The sequence below is a fragment of the Pempheris klunzingeri genome, chromosome 2, assembly GCF_042242105.1.
Source record: "Pempheris klunzingeri isolate RE-2024b chromosome 2, fPemKlu1.hap1, whole genome shotgun sequence".
NCBI lineage: Eukaryota > Metazoa > Chordata > Actinopteri > Acropomatiformes > Pempheridae > Pempheris > Pempheris klunzingeri.
Window position 1 is genome coordinate 3,527,761 of NC_092013.1, and position 25,378 is coordinate 3,553,138.

Below are 25,378 nucleotides of genomic sequence, written 5' to 3' on the forward strand. Positions count from 1 at the left end.
GCTATTTGTAGGTTATTACCAGTTGTAAAAAAAAAAAAATGCAATAAGACTGTATTTATGATCTTTTAAGGGGTGCCCCCTGGCCTGAGAGCCAAACAAGCCCTCTGTGCTGCCCGCTCCTGCTCAGTGTCCCTCCTGGCCAGCTGGGGGCGCTGCAGACTCTGAGCGCTGCTCCGTGAGCCGTCAGCCATCTGCCGCAGTCAGTTAGCTCCAGCGGGAATGGAAAATGGAGGATTGACCGAAGAGCGAGGGCATATCGTCGATATTTTCTTGCGTGTAGGTGGGTAGAAGGCTACGAGTTAATATTTCAGTAACGTTGGTAGTGTTGAGTTTTTTGTGGGATGCTTCCGTGTCTCGGTGTTTGTCCTGTTTGTCCTCCTACCACACGGCGCGCCTGACGTTAGCTGTAATGCTAACTTGTGTACAGCCCAACTACGTGACGAAATGTCATCCACATCGATTAGTTACACATGACTCTTACTACATATTGATTGTATCTCGTGATTCGGCTTGTTGTAGATATGTGTTTACGCCTTGGTCGTTACTTAAACGTTTCAACGGTTAGCTACGGGTCGAGTTTGTCGTTAGCTTGCCCGGGCTCGTGGTTGCTAGTAGCATTAGCCAAGGCTTGCTAGCTACAAGTGCACGTTTTGCCACGCTCCGCTCATCTTAGTCAGACGGAGCGATAAACGATGAAAAAGAAGATTTGGAACATGCACATGGGTTTTTTTTATATTAGACAAGCTGCTGTGAAGTGTGCCCCGCCCAGTGTTTAGCAGAATTTGTGCCACCGTGCTCCTGGTTTAGCCGCGATAGCTAACGTGAGAGAGTTACGTGGTTTGTGTCGGGCGTGCAGGCAGCAGATTCATCTTGTCCGGTTTCTTCTATATCTTCCAAATTGTTTGCATACATATTTACAACCCACGTTTGCCCGGACGCATTTGATAACAATGCACAGCTGTGATTGTGATTTTGCGGTCAAGTTAGTATTTCATGCGCAGAAAGGCCCTGTGCATCCTCCTCCTCCTCCTCCTCTTCCTCCTCCTCCTCCTCGGTGTGGAGCAGCAGCTACAGCCTCACTACATCTCATGCTAACCACGTCAACATGTCGCTGCTGTCATAAACTTCATTTGATCGCTCTGTCCGAGTGCAGAATTACACGCCGGGGATGAATTTGATCTCCGTCCCGGGCCCCTCCCACCTTTCATGGCAACAGTTTTCCCTTCATTCACGTGGCACGGCGTCGTGACCACAGGGTGTGAGGAATCCTGTGCAATCTCCTCTGTTCTTGTTTGGTGGCTTTGTGTCTAGTGCTCATCATCAATGCATACATTTAAAAGCTAAAACATCATGCAGTCATTTCGGGCACAAGTGTTTACAAATGCTTTTAACTATGGAAGTGAATTAATGAAAGTTGTTGTGAATGTTTCTGAACCTACTTGGTGTGTTCTGCACAGCAAGCAGCCACTCGGCTCATTTGTTTGTTTTATCCATTTGCAGTTACTGGCACAGATCATATACAGTTCAAACTTAAATTGAGCTCTAGGGCACTTGATAGTAAATGTGTTAAATTTGAAAGGAACCTTTTTATCACTTTAAAAAGTCCTCACTGTTGCTGCACCGTAAGTCTTTCTGTGAAGCTCAGTGAACTTTGACCCTAACTTGTGTTTTCCTCTTTCTGGCAGATCCTTTAACTTTGTACCAAGACTGATGATTTCTGCTGCGAAGCCTTTGGTTTGGTTTGAAGAGGCACACTGTTATCATCACTGCTGACCTGCAGGTAAAGCCACTGGCATTTTTCATGACGTGCTCTTGAATTAAAGGTGAATATTAGGCGATGCGCAGTTTCTTCAATTCACATTTGTAGTTGGAAAAGAATTCACCACTAATGATGTACGTGATTGATTTCTACATTGTGTTTCAGCCACATTAAAGTTGGTTTTAGACTTTTGTGAATGTCTTAAATAGACTGAACATGTTCTGCTTCTCGTCCCAATTTTCAACCTATGAATTAAATTACATTATGTATTAAACATTTGTAACTTTAAGTTAGAAGATGTAATTTAAACTGTAATTTTTCATAACTAGACCACCTTAAATTAAAACATTAGACTAGAGAGGGTATGTATGTGACGTCACTATACACTGAATTTACCATGGTCTGTCATCCTTAGTAGCAAACATGCTACAATCAATATCTATCCGGATGCATTCACATGGAAAATACTGCAGTAAATATAAGAAGCTGTTATCCAATCAAATGCATAGATTACAAAAATCGTGGCACACGTTTTATAGACTGCAGGCAGCTTAATATTGAAATATTTTAGCAAACCTGACCGCAGACCGCCAGAATATCGTTTGCTTTGAGGCTCCTGACGCGCACACGCAGTTTGTGTCAGGAGACATTTTAATGTCCACAGCAGAACCCGGCCTATACTGGATTTTTTGAGGCCGTTACGATATTGAAATTTGGGAATTACAAAAAAAAAAAAAAATCTGATGATGATGTTTTTAAAAACGTACATAACAAACAACAATCATAAAACTGATCTCTTAGACAAAGATACATACTGAGCGCAGGATATTAGACAAAATCAATCTGTCAGTGCTCTCTGGCGGACAAACTATGCAATGGAGATACTGTTTCTAAATAAACCTTAATAAAACCCCAGTTTGGTGTTTCTGTGCTGCATTTTCTTGTTACTTCTGCTGCTTTCACATGGATTCAGGCAGACGATCGACACTGGATGGATGACACAGGAAAAACAAACAGTCGGATTGAACGGCATCACATGCATGACAAAATGTTGCTGTGGTGATCTCGTATTGCTTACAAAGACTGGACTAAATATATTAAATAATAAATAAAATGTACTGCGTTATTTTGTAGCATGATACAGTATATTATGCATTATTGCATGTTTTCTGCTTGTGTTAGAGAACTATGTAAACTATTTTAACTGTGGATGGCTGCCGTCACTGATGGGGGGTCTTCTCTGCCGTTCTCGCCTACTTTTCACGTCCTGCTCTGATAAAAAGATGATAAAAATGGTTTTCTGTCAGCCTGAATTCATGCGAATGCAGCTTTACACTTGGATATGATATGATGAGCCATTATATCGGCCAAGAGAACTCATTGGAGTCTCTCTAGTCCACACAGCACTGACTGACGGGGACATTTTACACATTGTTGTTATTGTTGGTAGCATCTCCAGCTACAGCAGCCGTAACGAGGCTGTTTAGCTACTCGGTGATGGTGGAGGGATCATGTGGAAAAAGTGACGTCATTGCATATCCTCAATAGAGCAGCCGTCAAAATAGATTTGCTGAATTAGCGCTGTGCGACGCAAATAACCTTTTACTGTAATATTTGGAGCGACGATGCAACAGAAACGAGTTCATTGACGTGTTTTAAGACATGGAGGAATCCCAGCAAAGCCTAATGAATAAAAGAACGTGGCTGCCCTTCATATTTGTCATGTAATGGACTGAAAAGAGTGACTCATAGCTGGTCTTTTGTGCTCCCCTGTAGACATTCAGTTTGAAAGTAGTGATTGACTCCATCATCTATGGAGGAGAATGCAAGCCCTGAGCTCTCTCTAGCTCCTGAGCCAGAGCAGAGCCAGGACCGTATGGATAGCTGCTCTCAAGGTACCTTGGATCAGCTTCTTTTCCCTCATAATAACAGGGTGGGAACGTTGTGGTGATGCCACTTATGATGTGACGTTCTGTGATCTTTGAATGGTTTTAAATTTGGGGGGAAATGTAGAATAAGTACGGGTCCTTTCCAAGTAAAGCTATCAGTTTTACTAATTGTTTTATTCATATACATGCTGAAGCCCAAGACGATCCATAGTTTCTTGGTTTTATTGTTGCACCCTGGTGATTGCTTGCCATGGTATTTTTTCTTGCCCACAGCCTTTTTGTAATTGTCTGTCCACAGGTTTTGGAGAAGGGTTTAGTGAGCAAAAGGAACAGTTTCAAACTGAAAGCAACAATGTGGCCAAAGAGACACTAGAGGAGCCAGATAAATCTTTCAAGGCCAACAGTGAAGTAAAGAAGACTTGGGGTTTCCGACGGTCCACTGTTGCAAAGAGAGAGATGCCAGTGGAGGCAGCGACCGACAGCCCTGAAAGCCGCTGTCCTGTACGTCGCAGCGGCAGGCAGTCTAAGCGTACGGACAAACTAGAGGAATTCCTCCTGACGGCCAAAAGAGGGTCCAGAAAGAGTGCCCCTCCCAGTTTGGAAAGTGGAGATCCTCCTTCCCAAACTCCAACCGATGCAGAGACCGCCTCAGAGGCTAGCTTCGACGGTAACGTTGACACCAAGGCTGTCGATGACAAGGTAGAGTCTCCAGAGAGGAGGACGAGAAGTGGCGGGAGGAAGCAGACCCAACAGAAAACACGAGCGAGCAGACGGACCCGAGGAGGAGGAGGAGGGACGTACAAAGATGAGGGAAGCTCCGAGAATGAGGAGGACAGCGCAGGTGCTGCCAATAAAGACCAGCTACCAGAGAAAAAAGATGAAGAGAGTTATCCCAGTCCTGAAAATGTAGGGAGCACTAACGCAGTACAGCCTCAGCCAGAGCAGGACTCTGAGAAGACGGGGCTCGTCCTGGAGAAGAACGAACACGGAGATAAAAACGACAAGGAGGAAACGGAGAAGGAGACCGACAAAGAGACCGACGAGGACGCCGCAGAGAAGCCTGTGGCGGTGTTGGTAAAACGTGGCCCACTGAGAACTTATGTCAATAAAAAGAAGGCAGCCAGTAAGAACAGCCCCCCCGCTAAAGGCTCTGCTCCTGCCAACAAGAGCACCACTCCTGTCAAGAGGGAGGTCAAACCCAGAGCGGCCCAAGCTTCTGGAAAGACACGCCAGTCCCAGACACAAGAGGACGATGAGGACGATGAGGACGAGGACGAGGACGAGGATGAGAATGACGACGAGAACGATGATGAGAATGACTCTTCGGGCTCTTCGTCTTCTTCTTCATCCATCGATTCTGACGATGGAGGTTATGACCCCAATGCACTTTACTGCATCTGTCGCCAGAAACACAACAAACGGTATTTTGTCATCTTCTGTTTTTATCCATTATTAATATAATTATGACCACAAACGGCTGCAGTGTCTTCTTAAAGTGTTCAGATAATTAAATACGTCTTATTGAACATATTCCCATTTGTTGATTTTAGATCCCCTCCTTGTCATGCTAGTAGCTACAGCCCGTCTGATTCCACGTAGCCATCTTGTATTCATACTCTGCTCAACAGTTTTTGTTGAACTTAACTTTGAAAAGCCGTGACACTGAATGTTCTCTGCTCATCAGATTCATGATCTGCTGTGACCGCTGCGAGGAGTGGTTCCACGGGGACTGCGTGGGCATCACCGAGGCCCGTGGCCGCCTGATGGAGAGGAATGGGGAAGACTACATCTGCCCCAACTGCACCGCGAAGAAAAACCAGGTGGTCAGACCCGCCACGTCTATCCTCTCCGTGAGCACCGAGCTCGGGAAGTGCAGAGCCGACGCCGCTCATCTTCCGGCTTCTGCTCTCACCATTTCTGCTGTGACCTTTTACGCTACTGCCGATAAGAACAACACCAGTGGAGCGGACGCCAGTCTGGCAGCCGCTCAGGCTGCGGCGGCACCTTCAGCCTCCACATCCGCTGGAACTGAAGAGAAGGGAGCAGAGGACCTGGGCATCAAAGGCAGGATAGAGAAAGCTACTAATCCAACTGGGAAAAAGAAGATAAAGATCTTTCAGCCGGTAGGTTACAACTGCTCTCAGCTTAAAGGCTCTGAATTAGTCATTTATTAGTTATTATGAGTCCAGCTATGAAATCATTGTCTAGTTACTGTGACTGTTGCTCTGTCGTCCAGTACTTTACTGTGCATGTCAGTAATATAAGTTTCACCTTCTTTCCTGAAGTTACTATGATGCAATAGTTAATTATTTAGTTCTCTAAAGAATGAAAATCTGTTTCACCACAGTCGCTGTCAAAGAGTCTAAATATGTGGGTGATGTATAGATTGTAATTAGAAACCCTGTGATTAGAGTACAGTGTCCCATGACTCCTGGCTCCATTGGTGGTTTTCCTGTTTTTAGAGAATACAGATTAGGACTCAAAAAGTAGAGGCCAATGGCTCCAGATTACAAATCTCCATATGGACAAACGGATGTTAAAGAACTGGCAATGACATCACATGGCCTGAAAACTGTTTGACAAAACTTAGAGCCCTTTTTTTTTATATATATACAAAAGAAAATAGCTGTTGCTTTCCATTTTTGGGTTGGTAAATTTAGAGAGCAGGCATTGTGAAAAACCTTTTGCAAAATGACCCTGCTCGTCATTAGATGTTCATTTTCTTGTGTGCTGACTTGAAGCAGGCTGTGCAGCAGCCGTCCGGACTGAAAGCAGACCAGAAAACGGCGCCAACCACGGAAAAGAAGGCAGCACCCCCAGCAGAGCAAAAGGCACTGCCAGACACGGAGCACAAAGTGGCGTCCAACGTGGAGGTAAAAACGACACCAACAGCGGAGGCGCCAGAGGAGAAGGCCGGGCAGAAGGCCGAGGAGGACGCCTCCCTTCCCAAATGCATCGGGCCTGGCTGCGAGAACAACGCCCAGCCAGACTCCGTGTACTGCGGCAATGACTGCATCCTGAGACACGCCGCTGCGACCATGAAGTCCATCACTGATGTCAAAGAGCCCAAACAGAAGGACAAGGCCAAGGCTCAGAAAACCAAGTCCACACCAAAGGTAACTCGGACCACTTGAAATGATCCCCTTTGCCTGTCCTTTAAAGCAGAAATGCTCATGCCTTTTACCTAATGAGGAAAGCTGTGCAGGGAGCTAGACTTACTCATCTTATTCAATTCTATAAGTTCAATTCAATTGAACTTGATTTCAATTCAGGTTGTACTAGTGGAAAGCACTTTCTTAGAAGTTGTGACTGCCAAACTACCCGTGTCACAGTAATACAAGGTGTAAGATAGAGGTATAAGTATTAGACCGCATGTCTCTATCACATTTGAGAAGTTATTTCTTGAAACTTGCTAAACTTTTGGCTTATGGTTAGTGTTGTTGAGCGAAGAATCCTCGAGCCTGGTGTGACTATTGAAGTACTTGTCTATCCTTGTCTGTGAATAACTGAAGTCATAACATTATAATACACATGCTTTAATAATATCCATGCATAAATGACATCATCGGTGTGACTTTGATGAAAATGTAGTTTCACTGTTGAATAACTGCACAGAAAACCCACATCCGTGTACAGAACAAGTCATGTTTGGTATTTAAAAATGATAAAAAGTCCCATTTTGAGATTCGTCTTGAGAGGGTCAAGTTTCCTTGCTGTGGCTGCACCATCTGCTTTTTAGAAATGTCACAGGAAAGTAAAATCTTAACCTGATTAAAATGGTTCAGAAAGCTTTGCTGTTGCTACATGGAAGTGGAATTACTTACTTACTTACTGCTACTTCCTGATGTCAGAGCGTCCTCTAAGCAGATAGTCGACTAGCAGCCTATGTTTGGTCTTAACAGGAGCTGTTTCGTCATTCAGAAGTGACTCTCATTTATCAGGGTCTGATCACGGTGGTAACCCGTACTGGTAACCAGTGTTGGTTCAGTGGATCAGATCAAAATGAGCAAACTTGTAGCCAATCTACTGACCAGTCGGCTGGTGGGATCAATGGAGTCATCATTCCCACTGGATCGTTAAACGGACAAAAGCGCTGCCTGCAGATTAAAGTGACGTTTGTTCCAAGGCATCGAGGAAAGTGTTCAGACACCCAGCATTACTTTATTCTATCTGTGTATGCTGTAGCCCATTAAGGCTGCTGAGGTCCTCCACCCCCGGAGACTGTGAGGCTGCTTCATGCAGTGAACATGTTTTTTTTTTTTTTTTTTTTTTAGATGCAGTGGGTTGTATAAGTGAATCATTGTCTCGTGGCACCGTAACGATAGCAGGTGATAACCCTGCTTAACAAAGGAATATCTGAATGAACGTGGCTCCTAAATAGTTAAACCTCACAGCGTTCAGTCCCACTGTCCACCTTTCATGTTATAGTCACTTTACAGCGGGGAAAACTGAGCTATAGGTTTAAAAATATTGGCAACAGCCTTTATGGACAGTATTTGCTTTAACTGTTGTTGCTATTATGCTATTTTCTCCTTCATTTACTTTTGTGCTTTAGTCCTGCATCTTTTATCAGCTTTAACTCCACAGCAGTCAGCAGCCCTACTTGTATTTTAAGTGCTGAAAATCTCATTAAGACAACAGCTAATGATTATTTCCCTTGTTGATTATTTACTCAGTTAGTTGTTTGGTCTATAAAATATCAAAAATGGTGAAAAGTGTCGACAGGATCGTCGGAGCCCACAATCACATCCTTAAATGTCTTGTTTTGTCCACAACTCAGAGAGATTCAGTTTACTGTCACTGAGGAGGAAAGAAACCAGAAATAATTTTCACATTTCACACTTAAGAAGCTTGAATCAGGCAATTTTGACTTTTTTTTTTTCCCCCTAAAAGTTATTCAAGCTGATTAATTACCAACTAATTTGATAATGGATTTATAGTTGGCATCTAATTGATTACTCTGTTAAGTGTTGCAGCTCGGCTTCTTAGATGTTGCTGTTAGAAGTAATTGGCTATTTGTTCCACACACTGTTTATTTATTTAATGTGCATTTGTAGCCGGGCTGAGAAATCTCACAACTCAAAAATTTACTTTAATGAGATTGAACCTTCAGGGGCTGAGGGGGGAGGGGGGAGGGGGGAGTAAACGGTGAAGTACTCTAAAGCGCCCATATCTTAGCGTGCATGCTTGTAAGTGATGTATACTTTCAGGGAACAGTCTTCATAGGGTTTAAAGTTGAAGAACTGGTACTTGAAGAAGCCTGGTCTCTGCAATACACTTGTAAAAACCTTCTGGCTCACTAGCTTAGACCAGTAAAATGTACCTGTCAAGAATGATTTAGTACACAGTGTAAATGTTTCCACAGAAATGTGAAAGGCTGCCAGTTAAGAGCCTGGTGTGTGCAGAAATGCTATTAATTTATTCAAACAGAATTTTGCTAAGCACACATTATGCGTACAGTGATTTAAAAGGACAAAAATGGAGAGCAGGCAGACAAAAGACTGTAAGGGTTAATGATTTGTTAACCACGGGCAGTGTTTCCTGGCATTTGGCAGTGCTTCATAGAAGGAATCTATTTTTAAAGGCCAACACATCCCAAGTCAACATCTCTGTGTTGTGACTGAAATGCTAAACAATGTGAGCTCTGTTACTAAAAGGCCTGAATGTGTGTTTCTTACCGTCCACCCAGAGGAGCGCCGCCGGTGGGAAGAACGCGCAGAAGAAGACCCGGGAGGAGTCGGACAGCGAGGAAGATCACAGTCCCGATCCGGACGAGGACGACGAAGACGAGCATGCTGTGGAGCAGCCGCCCCCGCCGGCCACTGCGTCCTGGTCCAGCGACCATAATTACATTGCAGTAACACCAGAAAAGACTACACCCATATCACCAACAGTGTTAAACAAAAAGTGTATGTATCTCTTTGAAGGTCTCGGGCTGTTGTTGAAACCACATTGTTGTTTTTCCATTATAAATGTGGTTCCTGTCGTGCTAACGTAATTTAGAAATGATCGTACATTTGGGGAAGAACACGAGTGCTCTGGAGATGAACTCAGCTGTATGCTAGACTTTAAGATGATTTGCAAAGTGTTGTGATTTTGATAATGTCAAAGTTTCGTTACTCAATGAAATGTTGGCAGCTGTGGAAAAGGTAAGTGATATTTGTGGCCTTGGGTAAGTATTCAATAATCCAGAATGCATTTATTTTGAAAGGGGCACTCCATAGGTTGCACTAATCAAGATAACTGTACAGTTACTGTCTGTAACATCCTCTGCAGCTCTCGATGAGCTTTGCAAAGTCTGACAAACTCACCCTGAGGATGTCACCAGGGGGAATCTCAGCTTAGAGACTTCTTAACAGAAAGCCTGTGTTACAAACTGAAAGCAGGAGCTTCAAAGATGTACCGGGCAGCGAGGGTTCAACAAATGATGCTGGTGTGTTATGGGAAATGTAGGATCCAGCTTGGGTTTTTTCCCCACGATCCATATTAAGGTACTTTGCCCTCCGCAGCATCGGTTTTGATCATTCCCTTTTTTTAATATGACTCTTCAGGCCTCATCTTGTTGGTAGTGCAGTGCTTAAGCGATGGAGTACCCCTTTTTGAATACCTCTTTGTTGAACTGCAGAGCTGTAGATGAAAGCCTATAAAGGAGACAGAAGGAGGGCAGTAGTCTCTGCGCTCTCTGCAGTGAAGGACGCCTCCCTGTGAGATGTATGGATGTGATGAATGGATTGGTGCCTGTGTGTGTTTGGAGCGTGATTTCTAATCATGTGCACAAGTCTCCCCACTTCCCGGGTCCTTCACCTCAGCTGTTGGACCCATAAAAACGGTCCTTCCTTCCCTTTCTCCAGCAGGCAGGCAGGTAGGTGTTGCAGGACTCCCCCATGTTAATGTGGACCAATGATCACAGCTCATATTGAGCTGATAACACCAGCTGTTAAACACAACCTTGCTTTTCTACCATAAATGTTGTGGGTAACAGGCTTTTTTTCAACGTTTTTTGATTCAAGGTTTTGATTCATATTGAATATGATGCTTCACTGCTCGTGGGCTTTAAAATAAAAGGTGATATAACAGATTTTAGGATGCCTCCATTGATTATGTGAGCAGTGTTGGCTTGCTGTAGGATACCCTGACCAGCTCAGCTCAAACAAGCATATACAACTGATTTATCTACACACACTGTGGAGTCCTGACACCCAAGAGCCCCCAGATGGTGAACAGCCAGACAAGAAAGAAGCTCTGCCACAGAAACCAGACCGCGTGGAGATCCCGCAGCGAAGCTTAGAACAGCAGAAGACGGAGACCGAAGACCGGGGAAGATGAAGCGCAGATTCAGAAGAGGGAGATCCGCGTGCACAAGTTTTCCACACACATTTTGCACCCGATGAGATGTGATCCATACTGAGGGGAACGTTTGTTGCATTGAAATGTGGACATTTCATCTTCCTTCACCTTTTCTTTATAAGAGGTCATAGAAGGCAGTAGATTAATTTCAGTTAAGATGGCAAGTGCTAATCTTAGGTAACTGGATCTGCTCAGGTCAGGAGACCAATATGAAGGATTTTTGTTTGATTATCACAAGGAGGGAAATTCTGGCTCATTGATTTGTGCTTCCATAGCTCATATTTTCTAGAGAAATATATTGATTGGTGTGACAACTCATTACCTTCAGAAGATGGTTGACTTTGGTTGCTTTGCACAATAACATAGTGGTGTATGCATTGTAGCGGGTGTGTAGTTGCTGCTCAAGTGGGGCAAATGCTTATATTAATGCAGTTTTAACATTGGACACACGGGGTGACGCACTAGTGTCTGCAGATGACAGCTTTAGGAGAGGTCTGACAAGTGTGTATAACTTCACAAGTCTTGCTGCAAATCGGAGGATTTGACACTTCATGTTTTGAAGAAAATGGCTTTTAAGAAATATATTTGCGTATACTTGCATAACTAAGTCAAATGACTTAAGATGAACAAGCCTGGGGTCTAGTTAGTTGTGTCTCATCGGCTGGTGATGGTCTTAATGGTTGGAGTTTGGAGCTGAGCAAATGATATGAATGTTTACATTTACAGTTAAAAATTAGCATCATAGTGAATTTTGTCATCTCAAGCATTACCTTTGATTGTGATCCTCATCTTCCATTCATGGTCATTGTCCACGCATGCAGTGTTATGGATTTATGCTTCAGTGGGCAGAGAGCTGAGCTAAACAACATTTTAACCAGTGAATAAACTGGCCGATGCTGCTCATCTCGCACTCAAGTGAGAGAAGCTTTTCACCTGGGTGGATCTCTGGGCGCTGAACAGTCTCAGGAGGAGGTACCTCTGTACTAACGAGGATCATTGCCACCAAATGATATTTTGGGGGGAAAGTGCTCCTTTTCTCTAAGGGGCCTGCATGAACAGCACAATGTATCTGCCCTCCAGTGCCACATAATAAAGATGGGCCTTTGTAACTGCCCAGTGGTCGACTTTGTGGTTTTATTTTTCAGAATGATCACTGCAGTGTGTGCACACAAATGATGTGGATGACTTTTATTTTTGGATCAGTTGAGGAAAAGCTTTCATAATGAGTTTTAATACTCACTTTCACTTGAATGTTTTTTTTTGTCAGCTGCTGTAGTCTCTGAATTAAAGACCTTAAGTCATGATTATATGCAGTGTTTATTAAATATTGTCACACTACATGTTGCATGTGCTGGTATGATAAATGAGGGCGTATTTTAAAATGTTTGATCTTGTCGTTGGTTTCCAGCTCCCCCCAAAGAGGAGAAGCAAAGTGAGAAGGAACAGAAAGAGAAGGAACCAGCCCCAGCTCCTGAGAAACCCTCCCCGGCGTCTGCAGCACCAGTCAAAGGAAACAAGAAGTCCTCCACTAAAGCCGCCAAGGTTTCCCCCAAGGGCAAGAAGCCTTCGCCGCAGACCACCAGCTCGAAGACATCGAAGAAACCCGCAACACCCCCAAGTAAAACTGCACTCAAGTCCAAGAAACCGGGCCAGCCGCCTGTCCGTACCTCGTCTCCCTTTCCTCCAGGTCCCATCCACGTCACAGGAGCGCTGAGAGTCACCAAGTCCAACTTCACTATTCCTAAGAAGCAGCCCCAACAAAAGGAGGTTTCATCCCATCGTCAGTCCTCCTCTTCCTCCTCCAGGGTGTCTTCATCTCCTGTGTCTAAAGCGTCCTCCAGCCACTCCTCTTCGTCCAGATCTTCGCATCACGCTTCTTCAGCGCCCCCTGTGACCCCCATGCCGCCTCCGCCCAACAACCAGATGAGACAGAACATCCGCCGCTCGCTCACAGACATCCTGTACAAGAGGTAGGAGTCCCACAGTAGTTCATAATGCTTATGTTGTCTCTTAAGATACCACCTGGAAATCTTCAGGTAAACACCGTTTAACAACAAACACCGCTATGTGTTGTGCTCTGTATCACCAGGGTGAGTGACAGTGATGATCTGAAGATGACAGAGAGTGAAGTGGGAAGGCTGGCAGTTGCCATTGAAAAAGAAATGTTCAACCTCTGCCTTAGTACTGACAGCAAGTACAAAAACAAATACAGGTCCCTCATGTTCAACCTGAAAGATCCCAAAAACAAAGTGAGTCAACACAAACATGCACGCTTTCACTTTTCCAGCCAGATCCACGTCCTGCGTTTACAGAGCTGTGTGTGCCTGTAGTGTGAAAAGCTCTGGTTGTCTTAGGTGACTTGATGTTCCAGGTGCTGCGATGTTAAAACACCGTGTGGTGTGTTTGTCTCAGGGCTTGTTTTACAGGGTGGTGGGTGGTGAGGTTAGTCCCTTCAGACTGGTGAGACTAAGTGCTGAAGAATTGCTTTCCAAAGAGATATCTGAGTGGAGAAAGCCCGACGCTGCTGAGGTAAACATTACTCCCCTTTTTAATTAAATATCAAGAAGTCGACTTGAAGTTCAAAGAGCTGAGAGATGTTTGTACAGGATGCATTAGATTGTTACAGCATTTCTGGATGTCTCCTTTAGGCCCAGTCCTCCAGTGCAAGGGTCCACTCAGGTCATTCCAAACTGGGCAACAGGCACGACTCTGGCTCACATAGCATGGATATGGACGATGCCCCACCGACATCTGATGCAGATGTATGTATCTCTGCCACCTCTTCATCTACTCGCATGGCTTCTGCTGCAGTAAGTGGTGGCGTGCGGCCTTTCTTTGGCTTTCACACTTTCCTTTTCCCCCTTACACGAGGTCCTTAGTACGCAAACTGTTAGTTTTCTTGCCAACTGTCCTGTTCTTCAGTTTCTTTCTTTCTAAAGCTTTGTGTTTCTTCACTGGCAGGCATCAAACCTCCTTTCACCAAAATACAATGTTGTACATTGTAGTAATGACCTACGGATGTTCTGTGATGAGTATCATCTAATCCAGGTCACCTAAGATTTGACAGAGATCCTGTTTTCTTTGTCTGCAGGACCAAGACGAGTTTAGCTCCACTCCTTCAGCCTCAGCTCAGCCCTCTGCTGTGGAGGGGCAGACCGGCAGCATGCCTGACATTTTCAGCAACATGCTCAAAGACACCACCTCTGAACACAGGACCCATCTATTTGACCTCAACTGTAAAATATGCACCGGTAAATGAGAGGCTGACCAGAAGTGTCAGGGTTATATTCATCTGTATAAACAGATAACTTTATTAGTATTTTTGTTAAATCTTGCCTTTAATCTTTTATAATCATGTTCTTGGATCTTTAACCTGTAGGTCAGAAGACAGAAGATGAGCCTTCAGCCAAGAAAGCCAAACTGACCAAGAAGCCTGAAACTAAGCCGCCCAGACAGGAGCTCCATTCGTCCAGGTCAGGGGATGCGTCTCCTGCCAGCCAACCACAGGTCCCCACAGCTTACCAGCACCAAGACCCCGGAGCTTACCAGCACCTGATCCCTCCGGCCTACCAGTCCAACGCGGAGCCAGCTGTCCCAGATCCCAGTTACCAGGAGGACCTCAATATGCTGGCACCTCCAGCCCAGGCCCCCACACCCGTCGCCCCCACCGTGTCCTCTGTCAGCATCACCCGCAGAGACCCACGCATGGCCAGGCACAGCTCCGGGGTGACCGTCACCTACACCGCTCCAGAGAAGCCCAACTCGGTAGAAGCACTCCCAGCTCCCCTCAGTGCTCCAGTGGAGGTCGGACCCAAGGGGCCGCTGCCAATGCCCCCAGCTCCCCCCCCTTCGGTCGCTGTGTCCAAACCGGTGAAAACAAGGTGCTTAATCTCATCATGATTTTATGATTTAACTTGTTAACTAAATTTTATGCTGAACTAACCTTTACATATATATGTTGTGTGCTGAAGCTGCATGAGGCTATTAATGCCAAATAGTAGTTTTAAAGCAGGATCAGTGGTGCTACAGTGTGATGGGGCAGCGTCATGCTTTTTTTTTAATCTAAGAAAAGCTTCATGATATACAGGATGTGGCCTTGAGACTTGGGGGTCTTCTCTTAAATGAAGACTGTTTTGGTTTTGCAGTTCATCCGAGCCTCCTCCCGAGGGCGAGACGGCAATCTTCCTCCACGGTCAAGAGAAGATTTGGAAAGGATTTATCAACATGCAGTCGGTGGCTAAGTTTGTGACCAAGGCTTATCTGGTGTCAGGATCCTTTGAATACCTGAAGGAGGTTAGAAATCCATATGTAATTTCAAACTTTATCATTACTGAATGCAAAAGTTTTGGGCATACAGATAAGAGAAGGCATCATACAAAGGCTGTTGTCTGTGTTGCGCAGGATTTGCCCGACACCATCCACGTAGGAGGACGCATATCTCCAAACACAGTGTGGGACTATGTCGGGAAGCTGAAAACCTCCCTCTCAAAGGTTTGCTTGGAAGAAAGCGAATTTGCATAAAAGAGCTTAACATCTGTTTTTTTTTTGTTAAAGGCCTTTGCAACACTTACTGACTTGTTTCTTGCTCTGTGCTTTCAGGAACTGTGTCTGATCCGTTTCCACCCAGCTACAGAGGAAGAGGAGGTGGCCTATGTCTCTCTCTTCTCTTACTTTAGCAGCAGGAAGCGATTTGGCGTGGTGGCTAACAACAACCGTCGCATCAAAGACCTCTATCTCATCCCGCTGGGCTCAAAGGACCCTTTACCCTCCAAACTGTTACCGTTTGATGGGCCAGGTAAGCATTTAAAGGGATACACAAATGAACTTGTATTTATTCTAATGTTGTGTCTTTGTACATGTGGTGAGTATATTCTGTGTCACCTTTGTTTTTGGACTCGGGTTGAAATGAGAGCTTGTTTGATTCCTGGGTTTGTACTGTAGGGGGCACTCACACCCCTTGTCACGTCTCCCCTGGAAAACACATCTGTGCATCAGACAGCTGCTGTGTTCTCTGCTGTGTATCTGACTTTGTATCACACATTTCTAATAAAGGAAGTTTGCATCGCAGGTTGGTGCCATTTGAGTCCAGTCTCAGCCTGTTGTTTCTTAAGACCTGGCTCGTACATATACATAATGGAACAAGCATGTAACCAATAAATAGCCCACACTGGTGTCCATATGGTAACATGCAGCACCACTGGAATAAACTTTAAAGGAAGAATCAGCATTTTATCTAAGCTTTGCCACCAGCCACATGGCTATTGCAGCTGTGGTAAGTAAACAGGCCGTCCATCTCCGAGGTCTGTCTTAAACATCAGCACTTCTACTCCTGAATGAGTATTCGATGCATTCAATGAGGTTCCTCCTTAATTGAATAGCTTCAGAAAAATTAAATAACTTTGGTTTGTTTCTGATACCAGGTCATTAATGTGTCTGAACTGATTTGTGCACCTGAGTGAGGATTAAATATCATTAACCATCTTTTGTGGTCGTCATATTTGAGCAATTTACAGATTCAGCTTAGCGATGTCAGTTCAGTTGTTCAGTTTGTCTCTTGGTTCTATTTGTTAGTACATCTACATATCACCAACACAAGCCTACGGACACATTTATGTTTTTGACTCATTTACTAATGTTTTTTTTCACCAACAAGTTTAGTGACTATTGACTTGCTGCTAAATTACACACGAGGACACTTGTATAATCATATTACAACCACCTGCATTTGTTGTATAAAGAAATACACTTCAGAGTTGAAAGACCCTTGGCTTTGAATGTGATAAAGCCTGTGCTGCTGGTCTCTATGTACATGTTGTGGCAGCTCTCATTTCACCCGTGTTTTGTGTCTTCCTAAGGTCGAGAATGCTCATTCAAACCTTTAAGCAGGTTTATACAAAGTGTCTATTTTGTGAATTTGTATCAGTCAGTTCATGTTTTATAAGATGCTTGTTTTGTCCATCTTGCAGGGCTTGAACCAGCTCGTCCCAACCTCCTCTTGGGGCTGCTGATCTGCCAGAAGGACAGAAAGCGTGCTGGTGCTCCACTAGAAAACGAGGAAAAACGCTCCAAGATCCAAAACAAAGATGCCGATGACCTTTCAAAGCCGTCTCCCTCGGTCAGAGCAGACAGGAGCACACGACAGAGTCTTGAAATCTCCTTCAGCACAACCCCTCCAGGGTCACCTCCACACAGCTCCTCCGAGACCCAGAGCAGCACTGTCACCACCTCCTCAGTCCTCTCCTTCTTGTCCTCTGTCAAAACTCCCGCCACATCCACTAACACTGGCAAGGACTCCCCATCCTCGTCGAGCTCCGTCGCCTCCTCTTCCGCAGCTGCCACGCCTCTTCAGACCATCCTCAACACTCTTTTTGGGAAGAAAAAGCACGACTCAGAAGCTTCCAACTCTCCGTCTGATCAGGGCGGGGAGCTCTCCGTTCCACCGGCTTCAATGCTAGACCCCATTGTTCAGCAGTTTGCACAGAGCTCCAGGGAGAAACAGGTGGAGGAGGACGAAGATGACCGACCGTATGATCCAGAAGAAGAGTATGACCCCGGTAGAGGCTACAGTGCGCCTAAGAAGCCTGTTGAAGTAGTGAGCAAACCTGAAGTCTCTAAGCAGCCTGAGGCGGTTGAAGATGAAGGAGATGATGTGGCATATGACCCAGAGGATGACTCCATTTTTGAAGACGTCAAAACTTTAGTACCAGGTCAGGCGAAGGCTGCAACTGAATCTATAACTGATTCACAAAAGATTTTGGAAAGCCTTAAACAGATCGGGGATCAGAAACAGGGAGAACAGCAAATGTCATCCACAGGGACACCTGTTGCCACACTGGCGCTTCCGGACTCGCTCTTACTTGAACCCACCAAATCCCTTTTGGTCAATACTCAGCTTCTGCAGCTTGGCAAAAAGGTTGAGGAACTTGTAAAGTCTTCATCAGCTACTCCCTTGATCAACCAGAGGAGAGATCCCCGGCAGAGCAGGGATCCTCGCCAGGCTTCAGCTGGCAGGAAACCATCTGATGAAACCGAGGAGAAAGAGGAGGCATCTGCTCTGTTGGCCGATTCCACTCCTTCCTCACTACCGGTGGTTCAGGAGCCTCAGACGGTTGATGTAGCCGAACTCCCAGACTCCTCACAGAGCCCAGAGACATCGCTGCCTCAAGAGGAAGTGAAAAACGAGACGCTACCCTTCCTGGGGTCACAGAAGACGGAGGTGTCGATTCCACTATTGGGAGAGGAGGTGGAACCTGATATGGAGGTCAACTACATGGACGACAAAGAGGTGAAAACTGAGGAAGCTGAGCCAGTCAAGGCAGAAACAGAGATGGACAAGTACAGTATTTGGCCAAATGCTGCCAGTATTTTAAAAGCTGGTGAGGACTTAGAGTATGAAGAGAACAGTCAGGACGCACCAACCACAAGTTATTTTAATGAGCCGGTGAGCACTTCCTCGATAACGTCCACAATCCCAGTACTCACTCAGAGCACAGCAATGGTTGACACTCAGCCTCATCACATGCCGCATCACATGCCGGCGTCAGGCTTCGACAGCGAGTACAGACCTCCGGCTGACATTCCCCCAATATCCAACTTCCCCCCGCCCCATCAGGTACAGGTACAGGGACAAAACCTGAGGATGAGGCCTCCACCGATGTGTTTGCCGCCACCCATACAGGGTCTTCCTCCGATGTCTGCCCCCCTTCCTATGCAGGGACCCCCTCTGCCCATCCATGTCCCCCCCCCTGTGCGTGGTCCTCCCCCGATGCAGGGTGACAGCAGCCAGCAGTATGGCCCACCAGCTGCGTACCCTCCCTACCAGAGCCAGTGGCCTGGCACCCAGCCGCCACCACAGCAGCAGCAGCAGCAGCAGCAGCAGCCTCCTGCTGGACCTCTTCCTCAGGGTATCATGCCACCCAGAGGACCTCCAATACCACCATTCCCTCCAATGGCTCAGAGAGGCCCTGCTCCTCAAATGTTTGATCCCTCCATTCCCCCTCAGCAGATTGGACAGCAAGGCCCCCCTCCAGGCCTTCCCCCCCCTGCTGCTTTTGATGGACCGACCAGTTTACCGCCACCAAGATTTTCTGGTCCTCCACCACCTTTTAATTTCCCTGCAAATAGAGGTCCTCCGCCGCCTTTCACGGGGCCACCTCCTGGTCACTTTGATAACAGACTCCTTCCTCCAGCCCACTTCCCCGGGTCCAGGGGTCCCCTGCCATCTCAGTACGGCGAGCATGGAGCCCAGCCACCGATGGTAGACCAACCTCGAGGGCCTGGAGAACAGTATAACAAAGACACTTCTAACTCTTTTATGCTAAATGTGGACCAGAATCCAAACCCTCTCCATATTTTTAAAGACAATCAGGGTCCCCTGCCCGGTCCAGCATACCGGGCTCCTCCACCTAACCATTATGAGGACAGAAGAGGCCCGCCCTCCAGTGGCGAGATAAGTGGACAGCACTTCAGTCCACTTAGCCAGTACGGGAGCTCCAGATCTCACTCCCCACCCCCACATCGAGGATCTTTCGATGACCACAGAGGTCTTCCCCCTCATGAGAATAGACCCCACCCATCCCAGCGTTTTGGAGGATCAGAGCGTTACCGCTTCGATCGGCTCTCTGATGACGCTAGACCCATTCGCCACAGTGGGCCGCTACTGCCAACCCCTCCAGAGGCCCCCTTAGGTCCTCCAAGTCGCATGGGAGCCCACAGTCCAGACCTGCACAGGGACGACCACTGGCGCCGACTCTCCCCTGAAATGAGGAGGCGGAGCAGCACCACCAGAGAGGACTCAGAACCCCGCAGCGTAGATCGCTTCAGCCGCTTCGACGGAGGACACAGAGAACCTCCTGCCGGTCCCGCTCAGCCCTCCGAAGAGAGGCCGAGGGAGCTGTCCGAGGACCGCCGGAGGGAACGGGAGCGCGAAGGCCCACATGCTGGCAGGCCGCTGTGGGACAGGGGTCAGGGCAAGAGGTGGAGCAGGGAGCGAGAGTGGGATAGAGGCAGGGAAAGGGACCGCGATCGGGAGCGTAGCCGAGAGAGAGACCGCAGCCGAGGCAGGGAGGCCGAGAGGCACAGGGAGACGGAGGGAGAGCGACACAGGGATCAAGACACAGACAAGAGGAGAGACAAGGAGAGAGACAAGGAGAGAGACAGGGACAGAGACAAGGACAGGGACAAGGAGAGAGACAGAGGCAGGGATTCTGACAGGAGGGACCACGACCGCGACAGAGGGAGAAACCGTGACAGAGAGCGTGAACGTGAACGTGACCGAGACCGAGACCGGAGACGGGACAGATCACGAAGCAGGGACCGCGACAGGGACAGAGACCGAGGGAAAGACCGGGGCAGAGACAAAGACAATGACAAGGACAAAGACAAAGACAAAGACAAAGACAAAGAGAGGGAGAGGGACAAGGACAAGGACAAAGAGAGGGACAAAGACAAGGAGAGGGACAAAGACAAGGAGAGGGACAAAGACAGGGAGAGGGACAAGGACAGGGACAGGGATAGGGATAGGGACAAAGACCGGGAAAGGAATAGGGACAGGGATAGGGAGAGGGACAGAGATAGGGACAAGGATAGGGATAGGGAGAGGGAGAGGGACAGAGATAGGGATAGGGACAGGGACAAAGACAAGGATCGTCGGGACAGGAGCAGAAGCAAAGAAAAGAGGGAGGAGAAAAAGGACAGTAAACACGAAACACCCAAGGAGAGCGAGAAAACTGCAGAAAATAACAAGACGGTGTCCTAGTCTCTGTTTTACAGACACTCACTGACAGTTTGGAGACACGTAAATCGCTCGCCAGTTGAAATCATCATGTAAATGAACAGTATTTCGTTAAATTTCCATAGTTGTGTTCCTACTAAAAAACGTTTGACAATGTTTGTATTCTTTCCGTCACGTGAAGGTTTCTAAGTTTGTTTTATCACATTTCAAAAACAAAAAACTGAAGGCCATCTAAGTTGATGTGTACGAGACGTATTCAGTGGGCGACTGAGTCCTATTACATGTACCTGTCTCCTGTCCAAACATTTTTTTAAGAAAACAATGTAACTGATTAACACACCATTTGCAAAGTGTAAATATGAATGTATTTGTGTATATACGGATGTTTTTAATCATACTTTTCTAAGTAGACAAAAAATAAAAGCCATATATCTGAGATGGATAATGTGAAAGTAAAAGGCAACACTGTTGACACACACACGTGTGTTTATATGTCCAGCAGGTTTGAACTTAAAGGCTCCAGCTTATCTACAGTACATCAATGGTTGTTAATGAAATATCCTGATTTTGTTTCAGCTCAGCCAATTAAACCCGTTTGATCACACGCGTTTGTCTCTGCCGTTCTCAGTTCTTTTGGTGTGAAATATGACTTAAGTCTAGCTTTCACGTTGTGGTTCAGTAATACAGGCGTGTGTTTCGCTCAGGTGGAGTCTCAGAACGAACCTCACCATCAGACCACATGTCGTGAGCACGGTCTGTGTGATGTCACCTCTGAGGATGCAGCCTGACATCTGGCAGGTGATACAGAAAGTGGAGAAATCTCTACGCAGCAAAGTCACTTTAATTTCTCAGCATGTTTAAAAACTTTACAGTAAGACGAGTCGTTGCAGAATCCACCTTCGTTTCTCAGTGATGATCGACGATACCTCACAGTGCAGGACCTCTGTTTGACATTTTGATCGTAATCTGTACAAACACATTCTGTGACTCTCATCAGATTAATATGCATAATGCTGATAACTTAGTAGAGTAAGAAACATATGCTCATGTCACCGGATGTGAACATGTTTAAAGACAGAAACTCGTGTAAATAGAAGAAAATGATAATTAAGAACCATCGTTACGTTTACTGACCACGGTCAAACTAACGAGCTGTTCCTAAAAATCTTCGTCCGACTCACCAGCGCACATTTTCTGGTCAGTTAATTCACCCATCGTGTCTTCGGCTTCTCTGGCCTCTGAGAGCCGGGACCACTTCATCTGAATCTTCTTCGGGCACCACACAAACTCATCTCTGCGGTCGTAGTTCAAAAAGGCGAACTTGAGGAGACTCCTGCGCTGCCTCTTGTCGAGGACGGCGAACACAAAGTAGTTGAGCACGCTGTCTCTGACGTTCGGGAGCTGTCCGTTGACCAGAGTCTCCTTCAGGAAGAACCAGACCAGGGGGGCTTGGTAGTGAGGGTAGCCCAGCACGCCCTGGCACTTCAGGATGCGGGTGATGCGCAGGTTGTTGTGAGTGTTTCTGCAGCGAAAAGGCAAAAAAAAAGAGATTACTTTGTGTGTTTTGTTGTTTTTTTTGTGAACAATATCTTTGATTCTAATCCAGACGTCACCTGTTGAGGTTGCTGAATCTCTGCGGCCAGTTTGATGATCTCTGGACTTCCCCTGTGCTCTCATCCAACAGCTCCATACCATAAAAGTCCAACATGAGCTTGTAGGACTTCAACAGATTCTCCTTTGCGACGCTGCTCTGCAGGAAATCCTGAAGCAGAAGCAGAACGTCTGTCAGAATACGTGAGACTCTGTCTTTTGAATCATGAGCTTCGCAGCTTGGGGGCACTTTACCTCAATTTCTTCTGTCGTCAGCGGGCTGGCCTCGTAGTTTACCCCTGGCTCCTGCAGCGGGAACAGCCTTTGAGAGAAAACATGTTGTTAAAAAAACTGTATAAAGATTAGCAGGACATTTAGCACTTCATCTGTGATCCTGCAGTAACTTACCACTGAATATAAGTGTGCACACGCTCCAGTGTCTCATACGCTCCGGCCCATTTATCGTGGAAGTCGTGAATGTAGACACCTAATAACAGAAACAGGTCAGATTCACACTGCAGCCGTCCCGACGTGACGAATGAAACCACACCGCAGACCTCGTTTAATACTTTACTGCTCTGGTAACTGCCGGCCTACCATCAGGTACGGAGGGCGTCTGTCCGAGGTAGAACTTCAAATTAGGTTTGTCGTCCTACTCGGCAGAACAGAACTGAGTTTAGACATTTATCTCTTTAACCAAGTCAAATAAACACACAGACGACATGTGCGTACTTACAGATATCGGCTTCATCCAGTGTTGCCGCCTCGTCTGGGACTGTGGGAGATGTGCAGGTTTAGGCTTCAACATGGTGGTGTGTGTGTGTGTGTGAGAGTGTGTGTGTGTAAGTGTGTGTGTGTGTGTGTGACTTACAGGGTACTTGTGCCTGTAGTTCTGCATGTCTCTCGCAGCACTTTCAAACCTGCTGAACTTGTACTGGTGCACAGAAAATAGATGCAGGTCAGTTAAAACTCAAATAATCACTCAAAGTTAAAGTCAAAAACCTAAATAGTTGCAGTGAACCTGACAGAAGTGTTGAAAATATAACCACTGGTTTAAAAGTGGCAGTAATTCCTCACATACAGATGACATGTAATCAGGATTAAGTTTAATCTTTAAAATATGGCAGTTTTAAAAGTATGAAAGTTGTTTTCATTACAAGCAGTGCTTCTTCTTCTTCTTCTTCTTCTTCGTGCTCTCTGTTTCCAAACTAAAGCCGTTAACTCATGAGAAGCACATCTGGTTTCTCAGATGACCTGGAAAAACTTCCTCCCACAGTGCACCTGGTTTTGTTTTGACCTCATGCTGAACATGCAGAATGAATTATGTTTGGATTGAAAATGTTTTGAGATGTTTAAAAAAGGGAAAAAAAAGAACGTTTGTGGATTCAAAATGTTTTCAGGCTGCTTTTAGTACAAGCTGCAGTATTTTCCATGTAATCTAGAAGAATTCAGCTTAGATTCAATTTTTCTTTTCATTTTACTTTTTTATTTTATTAAATCAGGTCCAGATTTCTAAAACCTGACACCCTTTTTTTTAGACTATTATGCTCAGGAATTAGATCCCAATACTTTGACAGCCCCCCACATCCTTAACTTGACCCCCCACACTTTGTATTTTATTAGATTTTATTTTGTTTCTGGCTGATTGTATGACTTATTGTGGGTTGTGTGGGCTGCACAGACGCTGTATTCACACACTCCACCTCCTCTGTTCTTTCTTTTCTTCTCATGTTTGATAAAAATAATTTGAAATTAAAGATGAAATCTTTTGAAATGCAACGGATCACTTTACTCATGACAAGTGTATTTGTTTCGTATTAGTTTAACCCATAATAACCTGTTTTCTCCTTTAAGTATAGTTATGGTTGGATATAAAACAGACTAAATGGAGCACAAGGAACACATTTCTGAACTTACTTCTCTGTTAAATATGTGTCACGGCATCAGCTGTTTCATAAAATATAGTCAGGATATAGATTATCCTGTAATCTAGGACAGTACTAGAGTTGTTAAATAGTTTGAAACTCACCTTTTAATAACCAAAACCAGCTGTTTAAAATCAGCTAGTTGTGTCAGGCAGAATGACATTTTAAGAAATGGTGTCCTGGGTCACATGACTGCACCAGGAAGTCCAGTAGCTGTCACTGAGGGACTATTTAACTGAGTTAAAATTAAAGATAAAGCTGTTAAAGGGACATTTCCAGGATATTTTAGAGGTCTGTGACACCGGTGTCTTGTGGGATGATTTAATCAGGTCACTGTCAGGTGGTGAAACACTGTAAATGGGGCTTTAGTCCAGAGCAGGTGTGAAGTGGCAGCAGCTGATCAGGAGGCTGCATCAGGCCTTTGGGGCTTTACTCACGTGTCTGAAGGCTGGTGGTCGGCAGGTGGTGTTGAATTCGCCCTCCTGAGGCTCCTCTGTGTCCCAGGTTGAATCATAGGCACAGTACAGCGCATCTGAGGTCTCCACCCGGTACTCCTGGCTGTCAAACTCATCCTCATCCTCATCCTGATCCTGATCCTCATCCTGATCCTCATCCTCCTCAGCCGAGGGCTCTGCTTCATCCTCATGTTGACCCTCACATTCAGGGAAACTCCTCTGAGGAGGCTCGCTGCTCTCAGGCTTCTCTTGTCTTTTGTCATCTTCCCTCCAGCCGATCGCTGCAAACGCATATCCGACGATGGGGCGACACATGAGGCCCAGTCTGCCCCACAACCACCGGAGGAGGACATGAAGTCTGTTATAGAACCAGGCCATGATGTGCACAGAGTGGCTGCAGAGGAGGCACAGCACCGACACAGACCTCATTTTGTGCCTAAAGTTCCTCTAATGAACGCTTTCACTTTCATTTTCTCTCCCAAGTTTCCTCTTTACACAGAACAGAGACTAAACTACACCCACAAATAACCACATGAGCACATTTCCTGTTGATTTTGGCAGAGAAGCCTTATTTATAGATATCATATTGATCATGATGTGTTCTTGGGATTCTGCAGGTAAAACTGTGGCTATATTTCAGTATTTGAACCTTTTAGACATCAGACATATTTAGACCTAAA

General features: G+C 45.8%; 2 protein-coding genes across 3 annotated transcripts; one reads left to right on the top strand and one right to left on the bottom strand.

The window, feature by feature from the left end:
• Positions 1-193: 193 nt before the first annotated feature.
• On the top strand, positions 194-21,332 carry LOC139210002 (death-inducer obliterator 1-like). Of its 2 annotated transcripts, XM_070839953.1 has the most exons (17): positions 194-280; positions 1,686-1,780; positions 3,536-3,654; positions 3,947-5,069; positions 5,333-5,771; positions 6,390-6,764; positions 9,338-9,557; positions 12,404-12,965; positions 13,085-13,244; positions 13,408-13,524; positions 13,644-13,805; positions 14,087-14,246; positions 14,375-14,876; positions 15,141-15,288; positions 15,397-15,486; positions 15,595-15,790; positions 16,962-21,332. In XM_070839953.1, exons 3-17 carry the CDS (start codon positions 3,573-3,575, stop codon positions 20,750-20,752), a joined length of 8,127 nt encoding a protein of 2,708 aa, XP_070696054.1. In that variant the 5' UTR covers positions 194-280; positions 1,686-1,780; positions 3,536-3,572; the 3' UTR covers positions 20,753-21,332. The 2 variants fall into 2 exon arrangements, with proteins under 2 accessions (XP_070696054.1, XP_070696062.1); XM_070839961.1 differs by lacking the exon at positions 3,536-3,654.
• Positions 21,333-21,551: 219 nt separating this feature from the next.
• Positions 21,552-25,082, bottom strand: LOC139216497 (opioid growth factor receptor-like). Its single transcript, XM_070847634.1, has 8 exons — positions 24,681-25,082; positions 23,190-23,252; positions 23,055-23,093; positions 22,916-22,970; positions 22,727-22,805; positions 22,574-22,640; positions 22,342-22,490; positions 21,552-22,250 (listed from the first exon to the last, which is right to left on the bottom strand). The coding sequence occupies exons 1-8, from the start codon at positions 25,074-25,076 to the stop codon at positions 21,887-21,889; spliced, it is 1,212 nt and encodes a 403-aa protein (XP_070703735.1). The 5' UTR covers positions 25,077-25,082; the 3' UTR covers positions 21,552-21,886.
• Between the last annotated feature and the right edge of the window lie 296 nt (positions 25,083-25,378).

Excerpts from the sequence above, each read along its gene's own strand:
- LOC139216497 (XM_070847634.1), bottom strand. The coding sequence starts at position 25,076 with ATGGCCTGGTTCTATAACAGACTTCATGTCCTCCTCCGGTGGTTGTGG. Across the intron at positions 22,971-23,054 it reads ACTGGATGAAGCCGATATCT|GACGACAAACCTAATTTGAA; the intron begins GTAAGTACGCAC and ends TCTGCCGAGTAG. Across the intron at positions 22,641-22,726 it reads GTGCACACTTATATTCAGTG|GCTGTTCCCGCTGCAGGAGC; the intron begins GTAAGTTACTGC and ends TTTCTCTCAAAG.
- LOC139210002 (XM_070839953.1), top strand. The coding sequence starts at position 3,573 with ATGGAGGAGAATGCAAGCCCTGAGCTCTCTCTAGCTCCTGAGCCAGAG. Across the intron at positions 3,655-3,946 it reads TATGGATAGCTGCTCTCAAG|GTTTTGGAGAAGGGTTTAGT; the intron begins GTACCTTGGATC and ends GTCTGTCCACAG. Across the intron at positions 13,245-13,407 it reads TGAAAGATCCCAAAAACAAA|GGCTTGTTTTACAGGGTGGT; the intron begins GTGAGTCAACAC and ends TGTTTGTCTCAG.